The 23,429-nt window shown below is 39.4% G+C and overlaps 1 protein-coding gene across 1 annotated transcript; it reads right to left on the reverse strand.

Annotated features, from left to right (window-relative positions):
* Positions 1-955: 955 nt before the first annotated feature.
* LOC122138147 lies at positions 956-5,278 on the reverse strand. Its single transcript, XM_042729096.1, is given in 2 exon segments — positions 956-2,493; positions 4,768-5,278. Coding segments are annotated over 2 exon segments (1,839 nt in total). The 3' UTR covers positions 956-1,165.
* Between the last annotated feature and the right edge of the window lie 18,151 nt (positions 5,279-23,429).

Below are 23,429 nucleotides of genomic sequence, written 5' to 3' on the forward strand. Positions count from 1 at the left end.
GGTCTTCCAGCCAGTTCTATCAAACCTTTACAACTAATATAGAATGTGGCAGCAACATTAATTTTTAATGAGCCGAAAAGAATGCACGTTACACCTCTTTTTATCAATTTGCACTGGCTACCAATAGCTGCTCGCATAAAATACAAGTCATTGGTGTTTGCCTACAAAACCACCACTGGCTCTGCACCCCTTCACCTAAATTTATTACTTCAGACTTATATGCCTTCTATAGAGAAGCTTGCTTTCTGCAAGTGAACGTCGCAGAAAGCTAGTTTTTATACTAGCACGAATTTTAACCAACGGCTCAGTCCCCTGCTCACCTCTCCCTTTAGAGAAGCTTTGGTGGCCGACACAGGTAAAGATGGTCGTCGGTAAAGACATCAGAGAGCAATGAGATTTCTTTACAGAGGTAAATTAAGGAATTATATTTACTTAATTATTCAATAAATCAATGTAATTGCGAATATTAATGTACATCAGTGTTTTATTCGCAAGAACAGCAAAGTGACAAAACAATAGGTTACTGTCGTAACCCCGGTTCTCTGAAACATCGAGTGGAGAGATCCACCTATGGGAAGGGCATCCGTACCTGACCTCTGCAGAAGCATCCAATTGCACCAAGTCTGGCTAGACAGACAGAAGCGCGCAGCCAATGCCAGGTAAGGCCCCGCCTCCTTACCTAGGGGTATATAACGGCTGCAGCGCTGCTATTCTCCAGTAAGTATATTCGCTTCTTGAGCAGTAAGCAGGGCAAAGCTGGTGGATCTCTCCACTCGATGTTTCAGAGAACTGGGTTTACGACAGTAACCTATTGATTTCTTTCATCATCTCATGTTCGAGATCCACCTATGGGAGAGACATGGACAGCTCCCCGATTGCCCAATACACTCACAGTGAGGTTCTAAAAGCCAGAGAAGGACGGTCGCCCCAGGGAGGCGGTGCCTGACACGTCCCATATTCATGAACCTGCAATACTGATGCACCCACATGACTGCTGTGCACATGCAGCACATGAAACATGTTAGCATAACACACATGATAACCAATGTGCATATGAATACACCCAGAAAAGGAATGGAAAAACATGCTTAGTGACAGGGATGTGCATGGCCAGCCGGCCCATTCACTCCTTCTTCATCACTTCCAACGGGGTCGCAGGGAAGGGCTAAGAAGACCCCACCCCCAAAACCGAATGTGCTACCGAGATACTGGTGACATCCAGCCGGTAATAACACACAAAGGTATGAGGAGAAGCCCAACTGGCAGCGGAGCAGATGTCCTGCAGTGACACTCCCCTAAACAAAGCCCAAGAGGTGGCAATGCCCCTCGTGGAATGAGCTCTGATGTCCCCTGGTGGCTGCATTCCCTTTGATTCATAAGCCAAAGCTATAGCATTCACAAGCCAATGTGAGAGGCGTTGCTTAGAAATAGGATTCCCTCCATGAGGGGGTGCCTATGAAATAAAGAGCTGGTCGCTCTTCCGGAAAGCACTGGTCCTGTTAATATATGTCCGTAAAGCACGGACGGGACACAGAGCATTTAGCCTCTCATCCTCCGGGGAGGAAAAAGGTGGAGGGTGAAAAGCGGACAGCTCCAACACCTCCGAAGTGAACGCAGGGAAGCACTTCGGCATGAAAGCCGGATTAGGCTTAAGGGAAACCATATCTCCACTAAGAGAGAATTTAGTGCACGAGGGATGAACCGAAAGTGCATGAAGCTCACTGACACGTTTGGCTGATGCCAAGGCCAAGAGCGAAGCTGTCTTGAAGGACAGCAGCTTTAGGGAAATACTTCCCAGGGGTTCAAAAGGATATTGAGACAGAGCCTCCAACACCATGGAGAGGTCCCACTCAGGAACAGTTCTCCTGACGACTGGCAAGGAGCGACGGGCACCCTTCATAAATCTGCGGATTAGAGGATGCTGCCCGACTGTTGAGCCCTCAAAGCCCACATGACAGGCCGAAATAGCAGCCAAGTAGACCTTAATTGTGGAAAAAGACCTGCCTTTTTCCAAGAGGTCTTGGAGGAAACACAAAATATCAGGAACTGAGCACTGATAAGATGTGAGGCCACGCCCATCACACCACCCTTCGAACACTTGCCACTTAGTGCCATACAAGGATCGCGTAGAAACGGCCCTGGCATTCTGTATAGTAGCAATCACACGCGGCGAAAGCCCCAGTGCGCTTAGGTTCATCCTCTCACGGGCCAAGCCCAAAGAGCCACCCTGTCCGGGTGCGGGTGATAAATCTCCCCGTTCGCTTGGGACAATAGATCTGTGCGGCGGGGGGGAGGCGCCACGGCTCGGCATATTATCTCCGCCAGCCATGGTGCTTTGGGCCACCTGGGTCTTGCTATCAGAATGAGAGACAGGCCCTGCTCTCTCACCCTGGCCAGTGTAGGAATTATCAGCCACAGGGGAGGAAAAGCATACAGCAGCACTCTGGGCCACGGGTGGGCCAGTGCATCTACCCTGAGGGGCGCGTCCACGTCCTTTAGCGAGAGAACATAGGACAATGGTAATTTTCGCGCGAGGCGAATAGATCTACGGTTGCCTGTCCGAATCTCATCCATAAACATATCTGCGGGTGAAGGCGCCAATCTCCGTAGATTGGGTTTCCCCTCGATAGAAGATCCGCGCCTCTGTTTAGAAGGCCCGGAACATGAGTCGCGCGTAACGACAGGAAAACCCGTCTGCTCCACACCAAAAGCTTGTAAGCTAGAGCGTGAAGTTTCGACGAGCGCACGCCGCCCTGACGGTTGATATAAGCCACTGCTGTGGTATTGTCGCAGCGTACGAGCACATGATGTCCCTGCAGGCGAGGCAAGAAAATGATTCAGAGCTTTCCATACGGCCATAAGCTCTAAATAATTTATGTGCGCTGAACGTAATCTGCTCGGCCACAGACCATTCACCGTTCTGCCCTCCTGGGTGGCGCCCCAGCCTGTTAAGGACGCATCTGTCGTCACAACTTTCCGCATCATAAACCGTCCCCAGAGGGGTTCCCTGTGCGTAAAAGTCTGCGCTCTTCCAGTGGCGCAAGGCTGCCGAGCAGGCGCGCGTCACTATTACAGAGCGGCAAAGATCGCGCGTCGGGCTGAAATGTACTAACAAAACCCATTTCATGAACGCTCTCATTCTCAGGAGTCCCAGCGGTACAATCTGGATAGATGAAGCCATAAGACCCTGCAGCCTGAGGCATGTGCGATATTGTACTTTCGCCCCCTCTCTGAACTGCGACAGACAGTTCATTACAGAGGAGAGAACGCGCTCTTGAGAGAGACGCGCTCGCATGGAGACTGAGTTCAACTCCAAACCCAGGAAAATGACATTCTGACTGGGTGTAAAATTGCTCTTGCTCACATTCACTCTGAACCCGAGAGACGTGATGTGCGTGAGCACACGGCAGGTGTCCTGCAACACTTTCTCTTTCGATTCGGCTATGATGAGCCAATCGTCTATGTATGTCAGAATCCTCAGACCTGACATTCTCATGGGTGCTAAGCCCGCCTCCGCACACAGACAGAAACACCGTGGGCTTAGACTGAGCCCAAACGGCAGAACTGTGAATTCGTAACATGTGCCTTGGTAGGCGAAACGAAGAAGAAGAAACCTTCCTGTGTGGCGGATAAATGCTTATATGGAAGAAAGCATCTTTCAGGTCGACCAATGTGAACCAGTCGTTCTGTTTTATGGCGCGGGCGAGCGAGCCATGAGTCAGCATTCTGAAATTGTATTTCCTCAAATGTTTGTTCAACACACGAAGGTCCAAGATAGGGCGGAGAGAGCGCGTCCTTTTTTTGGGACCAGGAAATAACGAGAATAAAATCCCTGATTCATCAGACTGGGGGGCACCACCACCTGAATCGCTCCCTTGTTTAGGAGGGAGGATATTTCCTCTTTCAGAATGTGTGAGGCATTCTCCTCCGTGTGTGAAGAGAGAACGCCGTTGAAATGCGGGGGGTTTTATTGCAAACTGCAGTCTGTATACCTGCATTATAGTACGCATCACCCACTCGGGAGCCGAGACAGTTTGCCAAGCCCATTCGTGACTTGCGAGTGTTCCCACCCGAGCCGCGGCGGAGCTGTGTAAGCCCAGCTGGTTTATTTGTGATGCAATGGCGCCATCTAGTGGACCACACCAGGGGCAACATGCAGGGGTTCAGACAGATTTCCTCTCTCCGCAGGGAGAGGACTCTCTCTGCGGAGAGAGATCCTCTCTCCGTAACGAATTCATTTGATTTGTTTGTTTTAATGTGTTTTTGTTTTTTGTGTGTGTTTTTGTTGGGGAAACACTTGGGCCGAAGCCTTTATTGATTGGGTGAGGGGAACAGAGTGTATGCGGTGTGGTGACACTGCTTTTGCACTTTTCCTCACAACAGTCCCCCTGAACGTGAGGGGGGGAACACACACAACGTTCATTAAACTTGAACGGGGGTCCTGGGACAGCAAAAAGGAACCGATCCATCCGCGGGAGACCCTGCATCTTTTGAACGGGGGTCCTGGGACAGGAAGAGAGTCCGAAGGGCTCGCGGCCCGTGAACGCGGACTCGATGCCCCCATCAAACGAACATCAGGCAGGCCGCTTACGTTTCGAGTCGATGGGGGTAGGGTTAGATGGTCTTCCAGCCGCGGCCGCGGCGGGAGTCGATTTTCCCCAGTGCTTAGCAGGCGGTGGGTTATTCTGCCGTGGAGGGGTTTTGTTGCGGGGCCTTTCCTTGCCCTGGTGGAAAATGTCGTCCCATGGCAGGGAGTGTTAGGCAAACGCGCAGGGGGTGCCTGGCGTGGGGCCGCCTTCCTAGGAAGGCATAACTTGAAGGCCTCGTCCTCCTTCTTTTTGTCGTCACACCGTTGTTGCATTAATGCGACGGCGGGGCCGAAGAGAGCCCGGCCGGGCTCTACTGACGCGCCCGCGATGCGCCGCTTCTCACTGTCAGGAAGGCCTGACAGGTTAAGCCAGAGCATGCGCTCTTCCACCACAGAAAGTGCCATAGAGCACCCGCAGGCTTGGACGGCCTGCCGAGCGTTAAGGAGGACGAGGTCGTTCACCGTGAGGATCTCCTCCACAAGGGTAGAGAAGGGGTTCCCTTTTCCAGCTGTTGCCCTAATTCGTCCAAAATCTCCGCCTGGTAAGCAAACAAGTGAGGAGGAGCCCCGGGAGTCCCCCGGTAGTGCGTCGTCGTCACCGTGTCCCCCATCTGAGTCAGAAAGGCCGAGCTCGGCACACTGGGTCGCTGCAACTTTAAGACAGCGTCGTAAAAGCTTTTTGGGCAGCATCAGGCAATGACTGCAATTTTCCGGGTTCTCCAAGGCTTCTTGAGCGTGTTTTAAGGCCCAAGCAAACCACGCAGAACGGGTGAAGCTCCTTAGCGGCGATGAGCGCTCCACACGCGGCCGGACAGGCCCGTGATAGGCTATTCCCCGGAGAAGCGGTAGGTTTAGAAAGCGACATACCGGAGAAGAACTCGGCAAAAAAATCTGTGGCGGGCAGCCGTGGAAGGAGGGGCAGGTGAAAACCGACGAGAGCGCGGGCGGCTCTGAATGCAGAACACAGCAGAAGGCTGAAAAGACGAAGTCACGTCTGGCGGAGGCTGATCAGGTGATATGTCCTCCTGAAGACACGAAGGTGAGCAGCGTAATCCAACCGAACTGTGTCAGTGCAGAGATCGCGAGAAGCGAATGTCAACTGGAGAATAGCAGCGCTGCAGCCGTTATATACCCCTAGGTAAGGAGGCAGGGCCTTACCTGGCATTGGCTGCGCGCTTCTGTCTGTCTAGCCAGACTTGGTGCAATTGGATGCTTCTGCAGAGGTCAGGTACGGATGCCCTTCCCATAGGTGGATCTCGAACACGAGATGATGAAAGAGAACGCGCTCCGTAGAGCAGTTTGTCCGTTTAGGGCTACTGTAGAAACATAGTGGCGACTTACATGTAAGGGAACCCATGGTGTATGTAACGTTAGATAGAAATTGCTCAATCTAAGGTAATAAAAATATAACGGTTCATTAAGAAAGGTCTTTACACACCTCTGAAAACATAGTTATGTATAATATATTGCATTTCTGTAAATAGATCGTTGTAAATATTACACATTGCACCTTGACGCTCGGGACAGTAGACGGAACGGTGTTCTGAAATATTCGGTGTCTGAGATTTTCGGTGACGCTGGGCGGAGCTCACATGAATATTCATGTGTTTCTGTTTCGCGTTAAAGCGACTCTGATAATATTAGTACGTTTTCACCGGATCACAAAAACTGTTCAACAAGGTAGGTTAATTACGTTTCAGCTTCTAACGAAGATAAGCAAACGTTGAATATAATTGTTCGTTTGTACACAAAATGGTATTGTTTGCTGTTTTAAATGTTTACTCAACGATTACAGCCACTGATTTGCCAGAAGCAGCCTATCGTTAGAATACGCTACAAGTAAATGGGCCAGTAGCTGTTAAATATTTTCTCATATTCCTCTGTTTTGCTATTAAAAGTACGTCATTTGAAGTTGTGTAGCATATGGTGGCACAAACTTGCTCACTGTATTGTAAGACTGTAAGGTGAGAAATGAAGAACGATATAAAGACTCTTATGTAGTAACAGCTATTTAACTTTTTTTTTAAGGAACAAAAGCTTGTCACTGGGGTGGTACCCTCAAAGGTACATTATTGTACCTTGAGTCAGAGGAGCAAATTTGTACCTTACTTGTTTGTACCTTCTAAGGGCCAATACTGTACCTTTGAGGATCAATAATGTACCTTAGACAAAGGTACAATAAAGTACCTCTGGAAAAAGGTACAATTTTGTCCCATTAAGGTACCACCCCAGTGACAAAGCCATTTTGTACCTTTAGGTGGCAAAAAAGTTCCTTTTTATTCCTTAAGGAGTGAAAGAAAATAAAGGCAAACAACAACTAACTGAATTTTAGACATTTATTTTAGTCCTTAAATGGAAAACAGTTTAATTCACCGATTCAATAATAATTCATCTCACAACCATACAATGTAACATCCCAAAATAAAATGCCACAATGTTTAGGATGTCATGTCTGATATAAAAAAACATTAAAAATAATTAATTACATTTTTTAAGAAGCATTTCACTGACCAACTGACAACTTACTGCCACTCCAAAAACAAAATGAACAGCGATATCAGAGAATAGATGCATAGCAGGGAATAAATACAATGGAACCATTTATATTTTCCTTCTTTCAATTTCATGAACATCACTAATAAGAACAGCAATATAGTGCAGAAAAACATAAGTTTATAATCAAAGACCAAGCAAAACACTTTAGCACACCACACCAAAGTAAAGAGAGTCACTTAACGGATAAACTACATGACACTTGATGTGTTCTGGATTAAAAAACACAAGCTTTGAGCTCATCCACAATGCTCTACAACCCTCCCAACACAGCTAAACATAAATGCCGCATACTAACAAACAGTTTATCATCGACACCGTATGTATCCAAAGCATGAAAATCCATCACCTCAAAAATAGCAAGGACAGTCCAGTCCTGTTCATAATTCACCAAGTAGGCGTAATAGTGATGACAGAAAGAAAGAGGAATTAATAGTTTTCCACATAATGCCCAATCTGTGTGTATGTTTAGAACTGCTGAACAAATCGGTTGAATTTGGCTTGCTTCTTAAACGATCCTTCAAAGAGGCATGAAATCATCCTCTCAGTCAATCCATAGTCCACTGCTTCTCCGTCAACTTCATTATCTAGACAGTAGAGAAAAGAAAAACAGCAATGTTAACCACCACTGTGGTAACAACATACAACAATTTAAAAAGGCACATTATGTCAGATTGTAACATTAGTGTAAGTCAATGGGGAAAAAATAGTTTTGATCCAGTTTGGTTCAGTGCGTATTTTTCTCATATACAGAGGTAACTTATGGGCTTGCCGTTTGGTCCGGACTTTGAGAAGCCCTAATATCCATATAAAACACATTGAAAGTATTTAGGCATAGCTACCTCATTAGAGACGCTAGAAATGCGTCTCTCTCACTCTCTCTCTCTCACACACACACACACACACACACACAGCCCTGAATATTAATATAATGTAACGTTAGGCCTATCTCATTTTTTTTTTCAGGACAGCAGGGAAAGTATTGAAATAAGTTAAAACCATTAATGATAGTAATCGGTTTATTTGTATAACAGCAGCTAGATAACCTTAGTAATGTTAACGTTACTCGAAAGGGAGGTTAGCAACCGTTGGTCAGTTCTGTCAGTTAACCTGATGTTGTAATTTAACGTTAACGTTAGTCTTAGCGTTAACGTACATGGTTTTACGAAGATGTTCTAAGACCGTTTGACGACAAAATAAAGACTAAATTAGGGATGCACCAAAATGAAAATTCTTGGCCGAAACTGAAAACCGAAAAAGAAAAAGAGAAAAAACCAAGGCCGAAAACCGAAACACCGAAAGAAATTAGGCCGATTATTAGTACCATTGCATTTATGGCTATGACTGTGTACTAACTTTACTAAAATCAAGGCATTGCAATTGCATAAATTAATATTAAAGTTTCAAAGAATAAATCAATTACAAATTATGCAAATATTTATTTAGCACATTGCAACAATGCACAGTATAAAATAAAATTCAAACTAAAATGTTTAACTTGACCCTACTCATGTGCACATTGAAAAATAATGTACAGGCCTACTGGCCTGCAGAAAGGTTTTAAAAATTAAATGTTCTCTCATAAAAAACAAAGTGCATTTAGGTCAAGTGCATTTGTAATTTTTCTCTGTAGGACTACTACAAGAAAAGTGCATTACTTCTCCATAGGCAAGAGGGTTATCACTTCTGGGTATGGGGACTTCAGACAGATAACCATCTACCTGTTGAGCGGTTGAGCTTGTCATCTGCCTGACATTTGAGAAAGATTTGAGAGAGTGTATTTAAATAGGGCCAGGGCATAAATAAACATTTAACAGTTATATCAAATAAAAAAAAAATATCTAGCAGAAATATGGCTACAATCTGATAGTCACATATATAGTAGCCTAAGAACATAATAGCCTACGTATTATTATTATTTGAGGCACTTTCTTGCAGGATTTCACTTAACATATCAGACAACGAGAGTGCAGAGAGACCAGTCTTTTTTTCTGCTCTCTGATCTCCTTCTCCGTGCGCTGCTCCGTCTCCGCATCCATCGTGGCCTGGATCATTTCTCGTGCACGCTGCTTTATTTCCGCATTCAAGTAATGATCTTTATAACGCGGATAAAGTACAGTCGCGATGAAGTGCAGTGGATCCGAATAGATCTCATTGTGAAACGTGTGCTGACAGACTTTAAGAGTGTACTTTTCTTTGTTTTCACTCCGTGGTCCGCCTCAACCTCTTTGCTTAGAAGACGCTTTAGTGCTGCGATTAAAGGAATATCGTCCGCTACTGATGCATCAGAGGAGCTGATCTCTTTAGTTAGCTGCTCAAAGGGGGCAAGAAGAGGGAGAAATGTTCTCTATTAAGACCCACTGGTTTGAAGTGAATGTCGCGAGGAGCTCGTGGTCTGCGCTATGCAGGTGCACGTGCAGCTCGCGGTTTCTGTTTGCGTCATTACAACATTTCGGCCGTATTTTTTTTCGGTGATAAAAAGTCTTTCGGCCCGAAAACCAAAAATGCACTTTTGGGCCATTTTCGGCCGAAAATTTTCGGAGGCCTAATATTCGGTGCATCCCTAGACTAAATCATACTTTCAAACCCTCACTGGCTATCGATAGTCACATTCCGCCCATATGGCTTTGCTTTAGCATTAAAATATTCCAGAACAAGAGACTGTTGGGCGGCAAAAAAAGGTTTTTTTTTTATTTTTTTCCTTCTCCTCTGACGCAGTCCAGCTAGCTCACATAAGTCAGAACAAAAGACTTTTCGGCGGCAAAAACGCTTCTCATCCAACTCTGACGCAGTAGTTTTATAGCTAAGCTATAATGATAAAAAAAAAAAAAAAGAAAGAAAAAAAAACGTTTTTGCCGCCCATTAGACTTTTGTTCTGAAATATTTTAATATTTCATTAATATTTCACGTTAACGTTAACTTTTCGGCGGCAGAGTTGGATGAGAAGCGTTTTTGCCGCCGAAAAGTTAACGTTAGCTCGATGGTGAACTGTAGCCAAGATTGCACTGCTACTTATAATAATAATATTTATTTATACTATTATTATATAATAATGTTTTAACTAACGTTAACTAGTTAACGTTAATAATGGCAATCGTCAATGTGAGTCTAGCTAGCTAATGTTGACAGAGTATGAACTTGGATAGCGCTAACATTAACAGTAAAAGTTAACTTCCAACTTTGAATTAACACCACAAACACTGATTAAAAATTCAAATACTTTACCTTTGAATTTACTTCTCTCCTCTTCAGTGACCTCTATCCCAAAATTAAATAACTCCGGTGATTAAATCCTACGTGGATAAATGTCGAAGCGCCATCCTCCCACCTTTGATTATTGACACAGTTGGATCACTGTCGATTCACTCATGTATCCCTTCCGCGCTGCAATATTTATGCTTCCGCCGAATCAAACAATCCTCATCAACAAGATTAAAAATTACAAAAAAACACAACTCAAAGCGTTAACAATTATTTGTCTGTTTTATTCTAATATAAATAGGGTAAAGGGTTTGAAAATCAAATTCTTCAATACTGTTTGTGAATATAAATGATTACATAATCCTCATTAACATGATTAAAAATGATTCAAAGGGACACTTCACAAAAAAACAAAAACAAAAACAAAAAAACATTCTGATTTATTTTGCCCATATCTCAAAACTTTACACATTCTGATTTATTTTGCCCATATCTCAAAACTTTACAGTTAATTTAGTTTGACAATTATTGAAGTTTGATAGTATAGGTTAACTTGTGTTTCTATATTGAGAGATGACATTTTCAGCATCCACTAATTCCTGCTATTTTATATTTAAACATTAAGGTACAAATATGTAAGGGACAAATATGTACCTTACACCTCGAAAAGCTCACAATGTACAATGGAAGGTGCATAATTGTACCTTAAAGGTGCACAATTGTACCTTAAAGATACATTTTTGTACTTTAAGGGTACAGATGCAAAGTTTGTACCTTAGGGAACAAAAATGGACCTGTATTGTACCTCTTTTTCTAACAGTGCTGAAATCCACACTTTTGGAATCAAGATAATCAAAGGTAATCAAAACCAAGCACAACCTAATAAAACATGTTTCATGGATAAAGGGTTTGTAAAAAAGATCATGTTGGTGGATATTCCACTAATATTAAAAACATGTGGGTCATTCTTGAATGGCTTATTCTGCAGTGGTATAAACAATATGATCCCATTGATTTTGGAAGCATGTTTCTTCTCCCAACATTTAGACTGATTTCATTGAGTTTGTTCATGGTGCAAAAATTTGCTGTTTGCCATTTCTTGTTCATATAGGAATTTACTTTAATAATGTATTTAATAAATTTACTTACAACAGAAATCATATAACATGTGCTTGCTTATGTTGATCAGTAGGCCTATCCCCTGAACACATATTACAAGTTGTTACATCCTCGTGTAGCTTTCACCGGTTTTTTTTTTTTTTTTTCAAAACATGACCATGTATTTTATATTATACAGGGGTGTTAGTAAATGCCATTTATGTAATGCCTTCACCACATCGGTTAATAAAAAACTTTTAACACCGAATCAGTTGAAGTCTTTATTCAGCAAAAGCAATCTACTTTTATCTTTGAAATGAAAATATACAAATTACTGTATGTTTTGATATAGCCACTTTCTATTAAACTACAAAACATTTTAATTGTTATAAAGTTTGGTAGAAAATAAGCAAAAAAAAATTTAAAGTACTGCAAGGTTGTGGATTTCAAAACTTGACCAATACCCATTTGAGTCAAAATGATTTTTCAAGTTGCACCACAATGCAGTATATGATTAAATACAATAATAAAAGTGTATAGAGACATTTGTACATTTTTGTTTAACTATATAGTGCATATATAGCGCATTTTATCTACTAATGTATATTTTTTAGACAAATAAATAAATAAATACAGAGATTAAGAATGTTTATATTCCAGTTCATGTGTGCATTAAAAAAAATTCATCTTTTGCTTTGTTATAAAAACATTTTTTGAATAATTGAGCAAACGATTAGGAATGACACAGAATAATCAACATACATTTTATTATGGCAACAACAGATACATTTTGGAACATTTTAAACGACACATTTAAGGTACTCTGAATATTATAACCCAACCATGCTTAATTGTTGTAGGCTCATTGGGGAGCTAGCCTACCTCCTCAGGTAAATCATTGAGAGACTCACAATCTTTAAATATATTTTGCATATAACAATAGTAATAAAAAAACAAACAATACACTAAGCATAATGTCATGCTACGCTTTAAACATACCTTTTTTTGAAAATCGTTTATGTTTTCAGTGACAAAACGTACTAATATTTATTCAGAGACGCTTTAACGCGCAACAGGAAAACTCATGAATATTCATGTAAACTCCGCCCAGCGTTCACCGAAAATCTCAGACACGGAATATTTCCAGAAACACGGCACGATCACTTGGACCCAGGTCGGGTGCCAGTGCTGTGTAGGGTGTGGATTATATGTAGTCTATGATACTCGTAATTGTTGAATTAACGATTCTGATATATCGACGTATGCATCTCACTTAACAAACACAACACACAAAAAACACACCCTTCTGTGCACGCAGGCACTATGTGGACGTAGTCTAGTGATTGAGACTTGGCACGTGATTTAGTTTTTATGCCTTAGAATTCAAATCTGCCCCCTGTATATATATTCATATTTATATAATTTTATATCTATGTTAAACCAATATTACACACTGAGTGCCGTTTTTCTCCAAATCTTCGCCTGATTACAAAATGTGAGATTTTATTCAGCGTTACAGGTTAAATAAACAAGACTAATATCAAGGACTTAATTTTAGGGCACCCAAACGTTTGGTTTCGCGGTTATTTCGCCAACGACAATGGTCCAAAGGCCACCGACTTGTTTTGCGGGTCTCTGGAGCAAAACTTCCTGATGTGAATCAGCTAGCTCTTGAATGAATCGGTTGACTTCTCACTGCTTTGCTCTTAAACAGTGATTCGCTGCCACCTACTTGGCGGGTTTACTTTCAGGTTTAAGTGCTGTCTTCATTTTTTTTTAATAATTCCACAGTATTAAACGTTTTATATTTTCAACATTAAAAACATTTTTATGCATCTCTTAACTGCCTCTTCAGCTATTCTATGCCATTAGATTACAACTTCTGTACACCTTTGTTATTTCATTTCGCCTATATGTTTGTTCTGTTTATTTGTGCTTATTACTCGTTAATTGCTTATTTGTAACTATTTGCTTACTTACTGTTTATTTGTTAAACACTATTTAAAATATAAGTTTAATTAGTAGCCTTTTGTTGTCAATTGACTAATTATTTGAGGTTAAATGCTAACAAAGCCAATGAAAAACAATATCTATGCTTATTTTTATCGGCCAATTTTCGTGTCTTTTTACTTTTATTATTTTTTTGTTGTGGGGCCGAACGGGCGTTGAGCCCTGCCTTCATCCATTGGAACTGCATAATTAATCGTTTAAAGTTATGGTTCACACCGTTTTACTGTTAGGCCGTTTGAATCTATTACACGGTTACCTGCTGAAATTAAAACAACTTAGAAACCATTACAGAAATTCTAATGGTTTCATTACCAAAACCATCAGGCAATGTAACATTAAAACAATTTACCCAAATGGGTTTCCATACGTAGTGTGTTTTGGGCATAGTCCATTAGGATTTATTGTTTTTTGTCATAGGTTTACATACAAATTTATATTGCGTCCACGAATTTGCAATAATGGTTTCCATCACACAGTTTTGAATGGTTCTGATGGTCCATTACAAGTTTGTATTGGTCTTTATTTGCCCATATTTAATGGTTTTCCATCACAGTTTTGAATGGTTATGGTGTTTCCATTACAAGTTTGTATTGGTCTTTTATTTGCACATATTTACTGGTTGCCATCACAGTTTTTGTATGGTTCTGATGGTTACATTTACAAGATTCTATTGGTCTTTATTTGCACATATTATTGGTTTCCGTATTGCAGGTTTTGTATGGTTCTGATTTTAATGTTTACTGATAACTGGTAAATTAGACCATTGATTAATTAAATAATTGAAATATTAATACAACTAACACAGGTTTTGTCTAAGAATATCATTTTATTTATTTAAACTACCATACAACCTTTTACTAGCAAACAGTTCCAGGTTGTTTGCAAAGAATGAGCACTATTGCACCTCACATCTAAAATTATTCACCAGAATATCACCATAGCTGGATAGTAACACAAAACTTGAAATTAAATTTTCTTTTTTTAATAAGTACATTAATAGGCATTATAGAATACAGGAAACTATGACTGCATTTGTGGACTTCATTGTAGATGCTCTTAGACTGGCGAACAAGAGAAGACGTGAACATTTGTTAGGACAAATGTACCACTTAAACCACAATTACAGTTGTGAGATTTATCCACCATATATTTATATGGCAATCTCAAAAAAAGTTGCAAAAACTTAGTTGATTGACACAAACATCATCATGTTTTTTTTAATGTTTATAAATGTGTTAAGGGCCACATTTTTTAAATCAGATAATTTAATTCTCTTATTCCTCTTTAAAGATGCTATGCATTAATAGAGCATGCTGTGTCAATTAAATCTTGTTGCTTTGTTCCCCTCACTTTTTATCTCAATGCCCGCTTTAGGTGTAGTTCTAAGTGTTGTTTGTTGTATGAGTGACCGCCGTGAATACCACATGTGTCCCTGCGAGCACCCCATACAGCAGTTTAAGTCGATGGGGGTTTATTTATCAGCCAATAGGCAACAGCCCACACATTGTCCCGCGCGACAAAACCTTATCGATTTTCCATTTCATGCCAGAAAATCATTAGGATTTTAAGTAAAGGCTCCTGTTCATGAATATTTTGTTAATTCCTACCATAAAATGTATCCAAAACTTAATTTTTAGATTAAAAAAAAATGCTGGCTTGGTTGGACCTTTAAAGATTTTTTGCGCAATATTTAGAGATTTTTTTGCACTCCTCAGATCCCAGAATTTTCATCTCGTTGTATCTCAGACAAATATTGTCATCCTAACAAAACCATAATTCAATGGAAAATAATTCTTAATATTATTGATAGGTAAAAATCTAAATTTTAAAAAAGTGACCCTTATAAATGGTTTTCGTGGTCCAGGCGGTCACAAATAGTCTTGAATAATTACATGCTTACTTTTATGGTACATAAGTCTCTATTTACTCAAATATATAAGAGGTTGTAGTTAATTACATTCGGAAATGGCTATAGTAAATAAACTTACCACTGACAGTTCTATATGGTTCTGCACTGATCTTCTCAGCCAGGTTATTTCGTACACTTAGGGGGCGCTTATTTCCTCTGAAGGTGTGTGGCCTATTTGCTTCAGCTTCGAGACCAGACACTCTTGTTTCAAAACACACCACCAACACACACACACACAACACACCCACACCCACAAACACACAAACACACACCCACACACACACACACACACCATAAACAGGTCATTGAAATTCAAGAACTGATGGACTAATCTCAGCACTTAAATCTGACCACTCCTCAAGTGGAAATTAATGTAGCATGTGTGAACCTGTGCTGGCAAAATAAGTCAACAAATGAAGCAAAAGCGTTTTTTTTCTTTTTTCAATATTATATTAGTATCATTTAATGAGTCCTTCAAAAATGATGTAGAATTTGTTAAATCTGACCAAAAACTTACTTGAACTACACCCAGTTTTGAAGTTTGAAAGAGTTGGCAAAGTCAAATTTGAGAAAAAATCAAGGTTAAAGGTTTTCTAAAGGTTCCAAAGCAAAACACAGAGCAACATTTGCATCTTTTCTGCAGTTCTTTTCTTAATAATAATTCACTTGTATTTACATCTGACCAAAAGCCTTCAAGTAAAAAAAAACAAATAATCAGTGTTAAAATCCTGTATTGTGTCATTACAAATTAAAGTAATTATTAAAAACTATAAAAGCAGTTCCCATAAAGGTCTCAGTGATGACTGTATTCTGTGTATGTTATAGGAGATATATACTTGTGTATATAATTCCTGATAAACATTGAATGTCGGATGAAATGAACGCTGTTTTGTTAGTGAATTGTTAGTATAAGGGTGTGTAATTGTAGTATAAGTGCAGCTAATAATAATAATTAATGACTAATAAAAAATTAATTAGCATGTTTTTGTGTTTTGCTTTTGGTACTGAAACTTGGGTGGGGGGCTACGAGTACAATGGATTTCACTGGTACTGGTACGAATACTGAAATTTTGGTACAGTGACAACACTAAGTTTGTAAAACGAAGACCTGATTAATGTGTTCAGGGTGCACTGCAGGTTGGAGCAAAAACTCTGCATGTACTGTAAGTGGACCTTAAAGCGCACAATACGAGATCTCCTGTATATATTTGAACATGGACACTTCAAAGAGGCAGCGATAACTGCTAATTGATTGAATACAACACTGGTGTCCAGTCCTGGGATGGAGGACAATGTTTCTGCAGAGTTCTGGTGATCCTTGATCAGCGGACCCGATCTGCTTGAAACTGGGGTTGGAGCTAAACTCGACAACAAGAGAAGACAACCCAACTATTATGATGTAAAAGTTAAAAAGAGCTTGAGCTGATCAGAAATATGCACAACGTTCTGAAAATGACAGAGATGAGATAAAGCTATGTGTTTAATAAAACTTTCAAAACCCACTGAAAAATAAGAAGCAATTAACAGTAATTCACAGATGCATTTTTATTTATTTTATTAAATTCTAAATATGTTCCAGTTCCTTGGGTGTATCAATGAAAAATAGAAAAGATTATCAGTGGATGAATGAGCATTCATACCTGGAATATATTTAATGATAATGTAATAAAGAGGTCTAACACTGTGCTCCACTGGACGGCACAACAAAATACAACAGAGCTATTTTAATCAGTAACGATCTATACACTGGATGTGGAATGGCACGACACAACAAATCACAGACGGTAAAATGATGGCCTCTTTCTATTTATGATGTAATGACAAAGTTCAATGATTTTTCACACAGTTCACTTTGGTGCGTCCAGTGAGGACCGGTGTGAGAGTGTGTACTTGAGTTAGAGAATGGGAATCACTTCATTGTGCATTGCATTCTGGGTATACAATACAAATCACCAAAGGAAAAAAATACTATTTACATTAATAGTTGTAGAGCTTCTTGCACTATAAGAATGGAATAATATTGAAGGGGATTTATGTGACAGGAGACTGGAGTAAGATGCTTGAAAATCGCCATTTGATCACTGTTAAAAACATACTGAAAATAGAAAATAGTTTAAAATGGTAAATTTTCACAATATTACTATGTACTGTATTTAAATCAAATAAATGCAGCAGTGAGGAGCAAACATCATTTATTTTTCAAATTGACCTGACATTTTGAATGGTAGGTCTGTTTGAGGAATTAACTTACTTTTCCTGGTTCATAATGTCTAAAAATGTTCTTCGACAGGAGAAGATGCTCTCGAGCACAGCAATAGCAGGAAAAACTCGGGATCATAAAGTCATACTGTCCCGAGACAACAATATTCTATACAATGACAGGTTTAGTATAAATAAAATATAGCAGAGGTGAAATGCAGAAACGAAAAAAATAATTGATGTCAGAAATATAAAAAAAAAGACTTAAACATTTTAGTTACTAATTTAGCATGCTCATACCGCGGGACATCACAAAAAATAACTAACAGCAAACAAACACAGATCACACCCACACAAAACAAACACCACCACACACAACATATATATGTGTGGTGGGTGTGTGTGTGTGGTGTGTGTGTGTGTCTGTGTTTTCATTATGTTCTCCATTCAGAAATTTAAAAATCAGGAACATCTCCTGTGTCATAAGGTTTTTGTTTTTTTCTTTTCTGGCACTTCGGAAATAACAGACAAGTGGTATTATGTTTAACTTTACGTTGAAAGATCAAAAACATGAAGGTTTACGGCCCATTGTAAGTGAACTTTGTAAACGTTACTGTACAGTGAATACTTTTAGGTTAACTTAATTAGCTTATTCATGCAACCGGTTGAGATTTATATATAACATATATAGAGAGAGAGAGAGAGTCGAGAGAGGACGGGATGGAGGAAGAGAGAATCGATGAGCGAGGAGAGCGCTCTCACCAAATAGGACATATAAAGGCTCCAAACTTAATAAATCAAGAGCTCAAGTTTATCGTTACTCTTGTAGTTAGGACTTACAGTGTAGAGCTAACGGACTTTTTCTGACGACATAAACCATTCATAAAGTCAAATATTAAACGGAAAGGTATCATTTACATGAAAGAGTGTCAGAAACAATTTAATGTACTATTTGTGTTAAATATATAGAGAAAACTTACCTAAAACACAGATAGTGAAAACCAATTGAGATTCAGCGTTATTTCCAGTTGTGCTGAAATCTGCTTCAGTCATAAAAACTTTTAAACTGCTAGTCTTCTCGGTAATCGGTTTCAGGTTCTTCTAGAGTGACTCCAAATAGTGGAGACACAGCCTGAGTGGACTATTAATAATTTTAGATTAAGTCTACTTCGAAAACTGGGCTGTCAGGATGCAAGAATCGGACCTCTTTTGAGTCGACTCCTCATCAGTAACTGCGCCATGTCGCTTGATCATACATCTATTCGCACGTGGAAGTGATCGCTGACGGGAAACCTGAGGTACGGATCGATCATTGTCATTGATATGTGTGGTGTTATGTGTGATTTTATATAAGTAAAATTAAAACAAAGTATTAACTTGCACATTGACGAAAGGTGTTTCTGTGGTTTAGGAAGTCGACGGTAGGGTAACAGATTGTGTGATCCATGCAAACGTTATTCGCACTTGTAGCCTCACTGTTAATGTAAAACATAGTTTCCATTCGAAAAACGGCTCTTGGTGTGCAGAAACAACAAGTGTTACACTGATTAAAACGGCATTGATCGGATGGTAGGCACAGGCATAATGAATATTATGTTATGTAGGCCTCATCTGTATGAAAAGCTCACGTGGAGAGTAAGTAATCGTGCGATAACGAACATACTTATGATTAATAATGCATTGATACGTGGTGAAATTAACATTAATTAAGATTTAATACATTGTGTAGACAAGTATTGTAATTCTTAGTAATAATGAACCTTAATGTAAAGTGTTCCCGACACTGTCATTGGAAAACTTGGGACGTCGTAAACGTACGCTATTAGGAGTGCTACTATGTTTGTTTTCCTGATCCCTTGCTGTCTCCCTCTCCCACACCAGTTCAGGTTGGCGACCGGACGAAACCTTGGAGCTATTCTTCATAATTGGTTTCTTCAGTGTTGTAATACGCTGCGGATAACCCCTGTTTACCTTTAAAATAAAAACAAATTTCAAAAAAACTAAGACAATGCACAAAACTTCTGTCATTGTTTCACAGACATGGGACAGAGGGAGCGTAGTACTTACAAATTGTAATTGTTACGGGATTCCAAAGTACATGAAAAATTTGTAGTTAGCAAGAAACCATTACATTACAAATTTTAAATAATGTAATCGACATACTTTAAGATTACTTTCGATCTAACTCTGGGGTAGGCAGTTCGGTACTAGAGAGCCACGTCTGAGAGTTTTCAGCTTCAAACCCTAATCAACCACACCTGAACCAAGCTCATCAATGTCTTCAGGACACTATAGGCTACAGGCAACAAGTGAGTTTTTTTTTTTTCAGGGTTGCAGCGAACTCTTGCAGCTCCCAGGACTGAACTTGGCTACCCCCTGACTAACTCGTCTATTCAAATAAATAGGAGAATCAAAGTACCATATGGACATTAAACATACAAAGAGAAGTAAATATATTTTAATTGTTGTTATTAACAGTATGAAGTGCATTAAACATATATGCTGTCAAGGTTATCAAACTGGGTTTGTTTGACGGAACTTGCAGGAGGCTTGTGAGTTTAATGAAAACACTAATATTTAAATCAAAAAAAAAAGATGTTAAACATAAAAATAAAGCATTTTAAATCAATAAAAAAACTTACTAAAAAAAATAATCGGTTTTAATTTGTTTACCTGCAGTCATTGTGACCATAACCAGTGTCAGAACCCATGAACAGAAAATTATTTTGTAAATCCAGTGGTCAAAACGCTGCCACCTGATAATGACGGATCTGAAGACCTGAAGACTTTTCTGAATGTATATAAGCAGCCTGCTATTTTAGAAAGGAAAATTTAAAAGATTAAAAAGAGGAATTAGGGGGGGTATTAAATTCAGAAAAAAAATAATCTATTGCTATTTTGTAAATAATATTTAATCATGTAATCCATAAAAAAGTAACTGTAGTCTGATTATGAGTTTTATAAAATTTAATTTAATCTAATTACAAGTTCTTTATTTACTGGAATCTGTTTACGTAATCCAGATTACATGTAATCAGTTACTGCTGAGCTCAGAACAGGGATTAGTTTAAATCAGGACTATAGGTCCTAGTTTTGCTTTTATAAAAATGCTGCATGTATGCATCTTGAGATGAAACAATGGCACTGACATATTGTAAGGAATGTCATTGCAAGTTATTTTCAGTTAAGACAGCTCACACATGCATTTTAGTCTGGGACTAGCCTTAAGCCTGGTCTGTGAAACCGGGTATATAATAGACATTATTTACTTCAGTACAACTGTTAAACCTACAAATGTCAATGATTTTGACCATCTTTTGCATCATTGCTTTTTCTGATAATTGTCTTTCCAGTTTGTCTAGTTCCTCCATGGTTGTGAGAGGAAAGACATCATCCTCTCTGTCCACCAGCAGCACTGGAGCACTGGAACGACTGTTAGCTGCAAGGGACTGGACCACTGAAGACAGATGATTGATCTTCATGTCCAGTTCGTTAAGTGCCTCCAGAATTGTCCTCTCAACAGCTGCAACACAGTAGGTTTATCTGGGAGAGTATTTTAAACTATAAAATGTATAATTTTACAAATTTAGCACTTCAATTTAACGTACGTGTACATTGATTAGTGATACAGCTCCATCGTCTCACACCAGAAGCATCTGCAAGCACAAAAAGCGTTTAAATGTGATAAAACTAACACGTCATAAAAATTGTGTTGCCAAAGATATGGCTACATGCTTAAAGCCTTAGGCTGATGATACACAGGGCAACTGTTGCTGTCAACAGGCAAAAAAAATACAAATGACTTACTATTTGTTCTTGCCTGGTAGGTACTTTGAGGGTCTCTGTTCAGAGATTGTGTTCTCTGATGGATTGTACAGAAAATGTAATGTTACCTAGTGTTATTAATTTGCAGTGTATGTGTTTCCTGCATGTGTTTATGAATGTTCTTTTACCTTGAAAGTTAGATGGGTGTTCACCCCAAGCATCCTCATTGTCATTGGACAAGCTCACTGGAACAGCTGGAGTTAAGAAAGGTCAAGTTGGTAAGTTGTATTTGCTACCATGACAGTGCATGACACTGATACACTATGGGCTAGATTTACTAACAGCTTGCGCCAGCACAAACCTTCTTTTGGTGTTAAAATAGTACTGTCAGGATTTACTAAAGAGACGCAGTAAAGAATTAGTGCTGAAAAGACGTGGACACAGTTGTTTTTGTGTTTAACCTTACTGAACATGCATTTGTAGGAGTTTTCCTTTCAGACGCAAAATTTATGGGAGGAGAGTATTAAGATGGATCACGCAGTGATTTAATAAGATTTGTGCTCTTCAAATTATTTTTATTTGCTAAATTTTTAATACCCAAAAAAGGCATGTCTTAAAGCAGGTGGTAATTTGCGCTGCTCTTGGTAGATTGCACTGGTCATTGTGGGAATGATCTGGCTGCATCTGTTCTTTAAAGTGTGCATTGTCAGTAAATCACACACAGAATTTTCCCTCCCATCGGAACATTTATGGAATTGCGCTCTAATGCTAATTTGGCCTGTTTAGTAAATCTGGCTCAAGGGCTCTTAAATGGGTCATATGATGTGATTTCTATTTTTGCTTTTCTTCAGTGTGTTATGTAGGTATTTGTACATGTATAAGATCTGCAGAGTTACAAAACTTAAAGTCTCCACTAAAGGATTTATTCTATCTAAGAGATAAGGCTGATCCAGACCGTTCTAAAAAAGCTCATTCAAACACACACCCCCACACGTCTATGTCAAGATGTGGAAAGATTTTGCGTAATGCCATCCAAATGTTCACGCAAAGAAAGAAGGTGTGGTTTCAGGAACTGCAGAACGAACGTGTTGAAGCAGCCATGTCAGGGAGACAAAGCAAAAAGCACTCTATGTGGCCTTCCGAAAGTAGATGCAATGAGGAATCATTGTTAAGATTTATTTACAACAGAACAGCACAACCCAGATGTTCGAATTTGTACAACACATTTAATGGATGACAGTTTTGTGAACCTAGGAGAATACAAGGCTGGCTGTGCACAAAGGCTATTTCTAAAAAATATTTGTTAAAAAATTCTTGCCATAATATAATTTTTTATTTTCATTGACTAAAAAAATAAAAGAGGGCCGTTTCTGTGCATGAATGTTCTTTCTCCATCTTTCTCCTACACTGACTCTAAAAAAGAAGATTATGGGAAAAGCAGATCTCATTAATATTCATTAACTCATTACCATATCTCTTCTTAGTTAAAATATCATTTATTCTATTATATAAATATTATTTATTATATATTCTATTTTCACTAGTTGCATGGGCAAATCCTGATATCAACTTCAACGCAACTGTAATGTTCCCAGGTCCAGAAGCGTAATAAGGACATCAATAAAACAGTCCATGTGACATCAGTGGCTCAACTTCAGTTTTACGAAGGTACGAGAATACTTTTTGAGCACAAAGAAAACACAAATAACAATTTTTTTTTTAACTGCTATTCTTCCCGAGTTACGTCTTCTGCCATTTTGGAGAGTACCCAAGAGCGTAATCGACGTAATCAGCGTTGTTTACATTCAGGGGAGAAAGAGCGCACATGAACATAATGTGCATAATTAGCGTTCATGTCAGCATGTGATTCTCTCTAAAATGGCAGAAGACGTAACTCGTTGGAGAAGAATTGTTGAATAAATTATTTTTGTTTTCTTTGCACTCAAAAAGTATTCTCATAGCTTTGCAAAACTGAAGTTGAGCTGATGTCACATTGACTGTTTTTACTGATGTCCTTACTGTGTTTCTGGACCTGCATTTTCAGTTGTGTTGCTGTTAGATTTCATCAAAAAAATATCTTAATTTGTGTTCCGAAGATGAAAGGAC

Source organism: Cyprinus carpio, chromosome B8, assembly GCF_018340385.1.
Source record: "Cyprinus carpio isolate SPL01 chromosome B8, ASM1834038v1, whole genome shotgun sequence".
Classification (NCBI taxonomy): domain Eukaryota; kingdom Metazoa; phylum Chordata; class Actinopteri; order Cypriniformes; family Cyprinidae; genus Cyprinus; species Cyprinus carpio.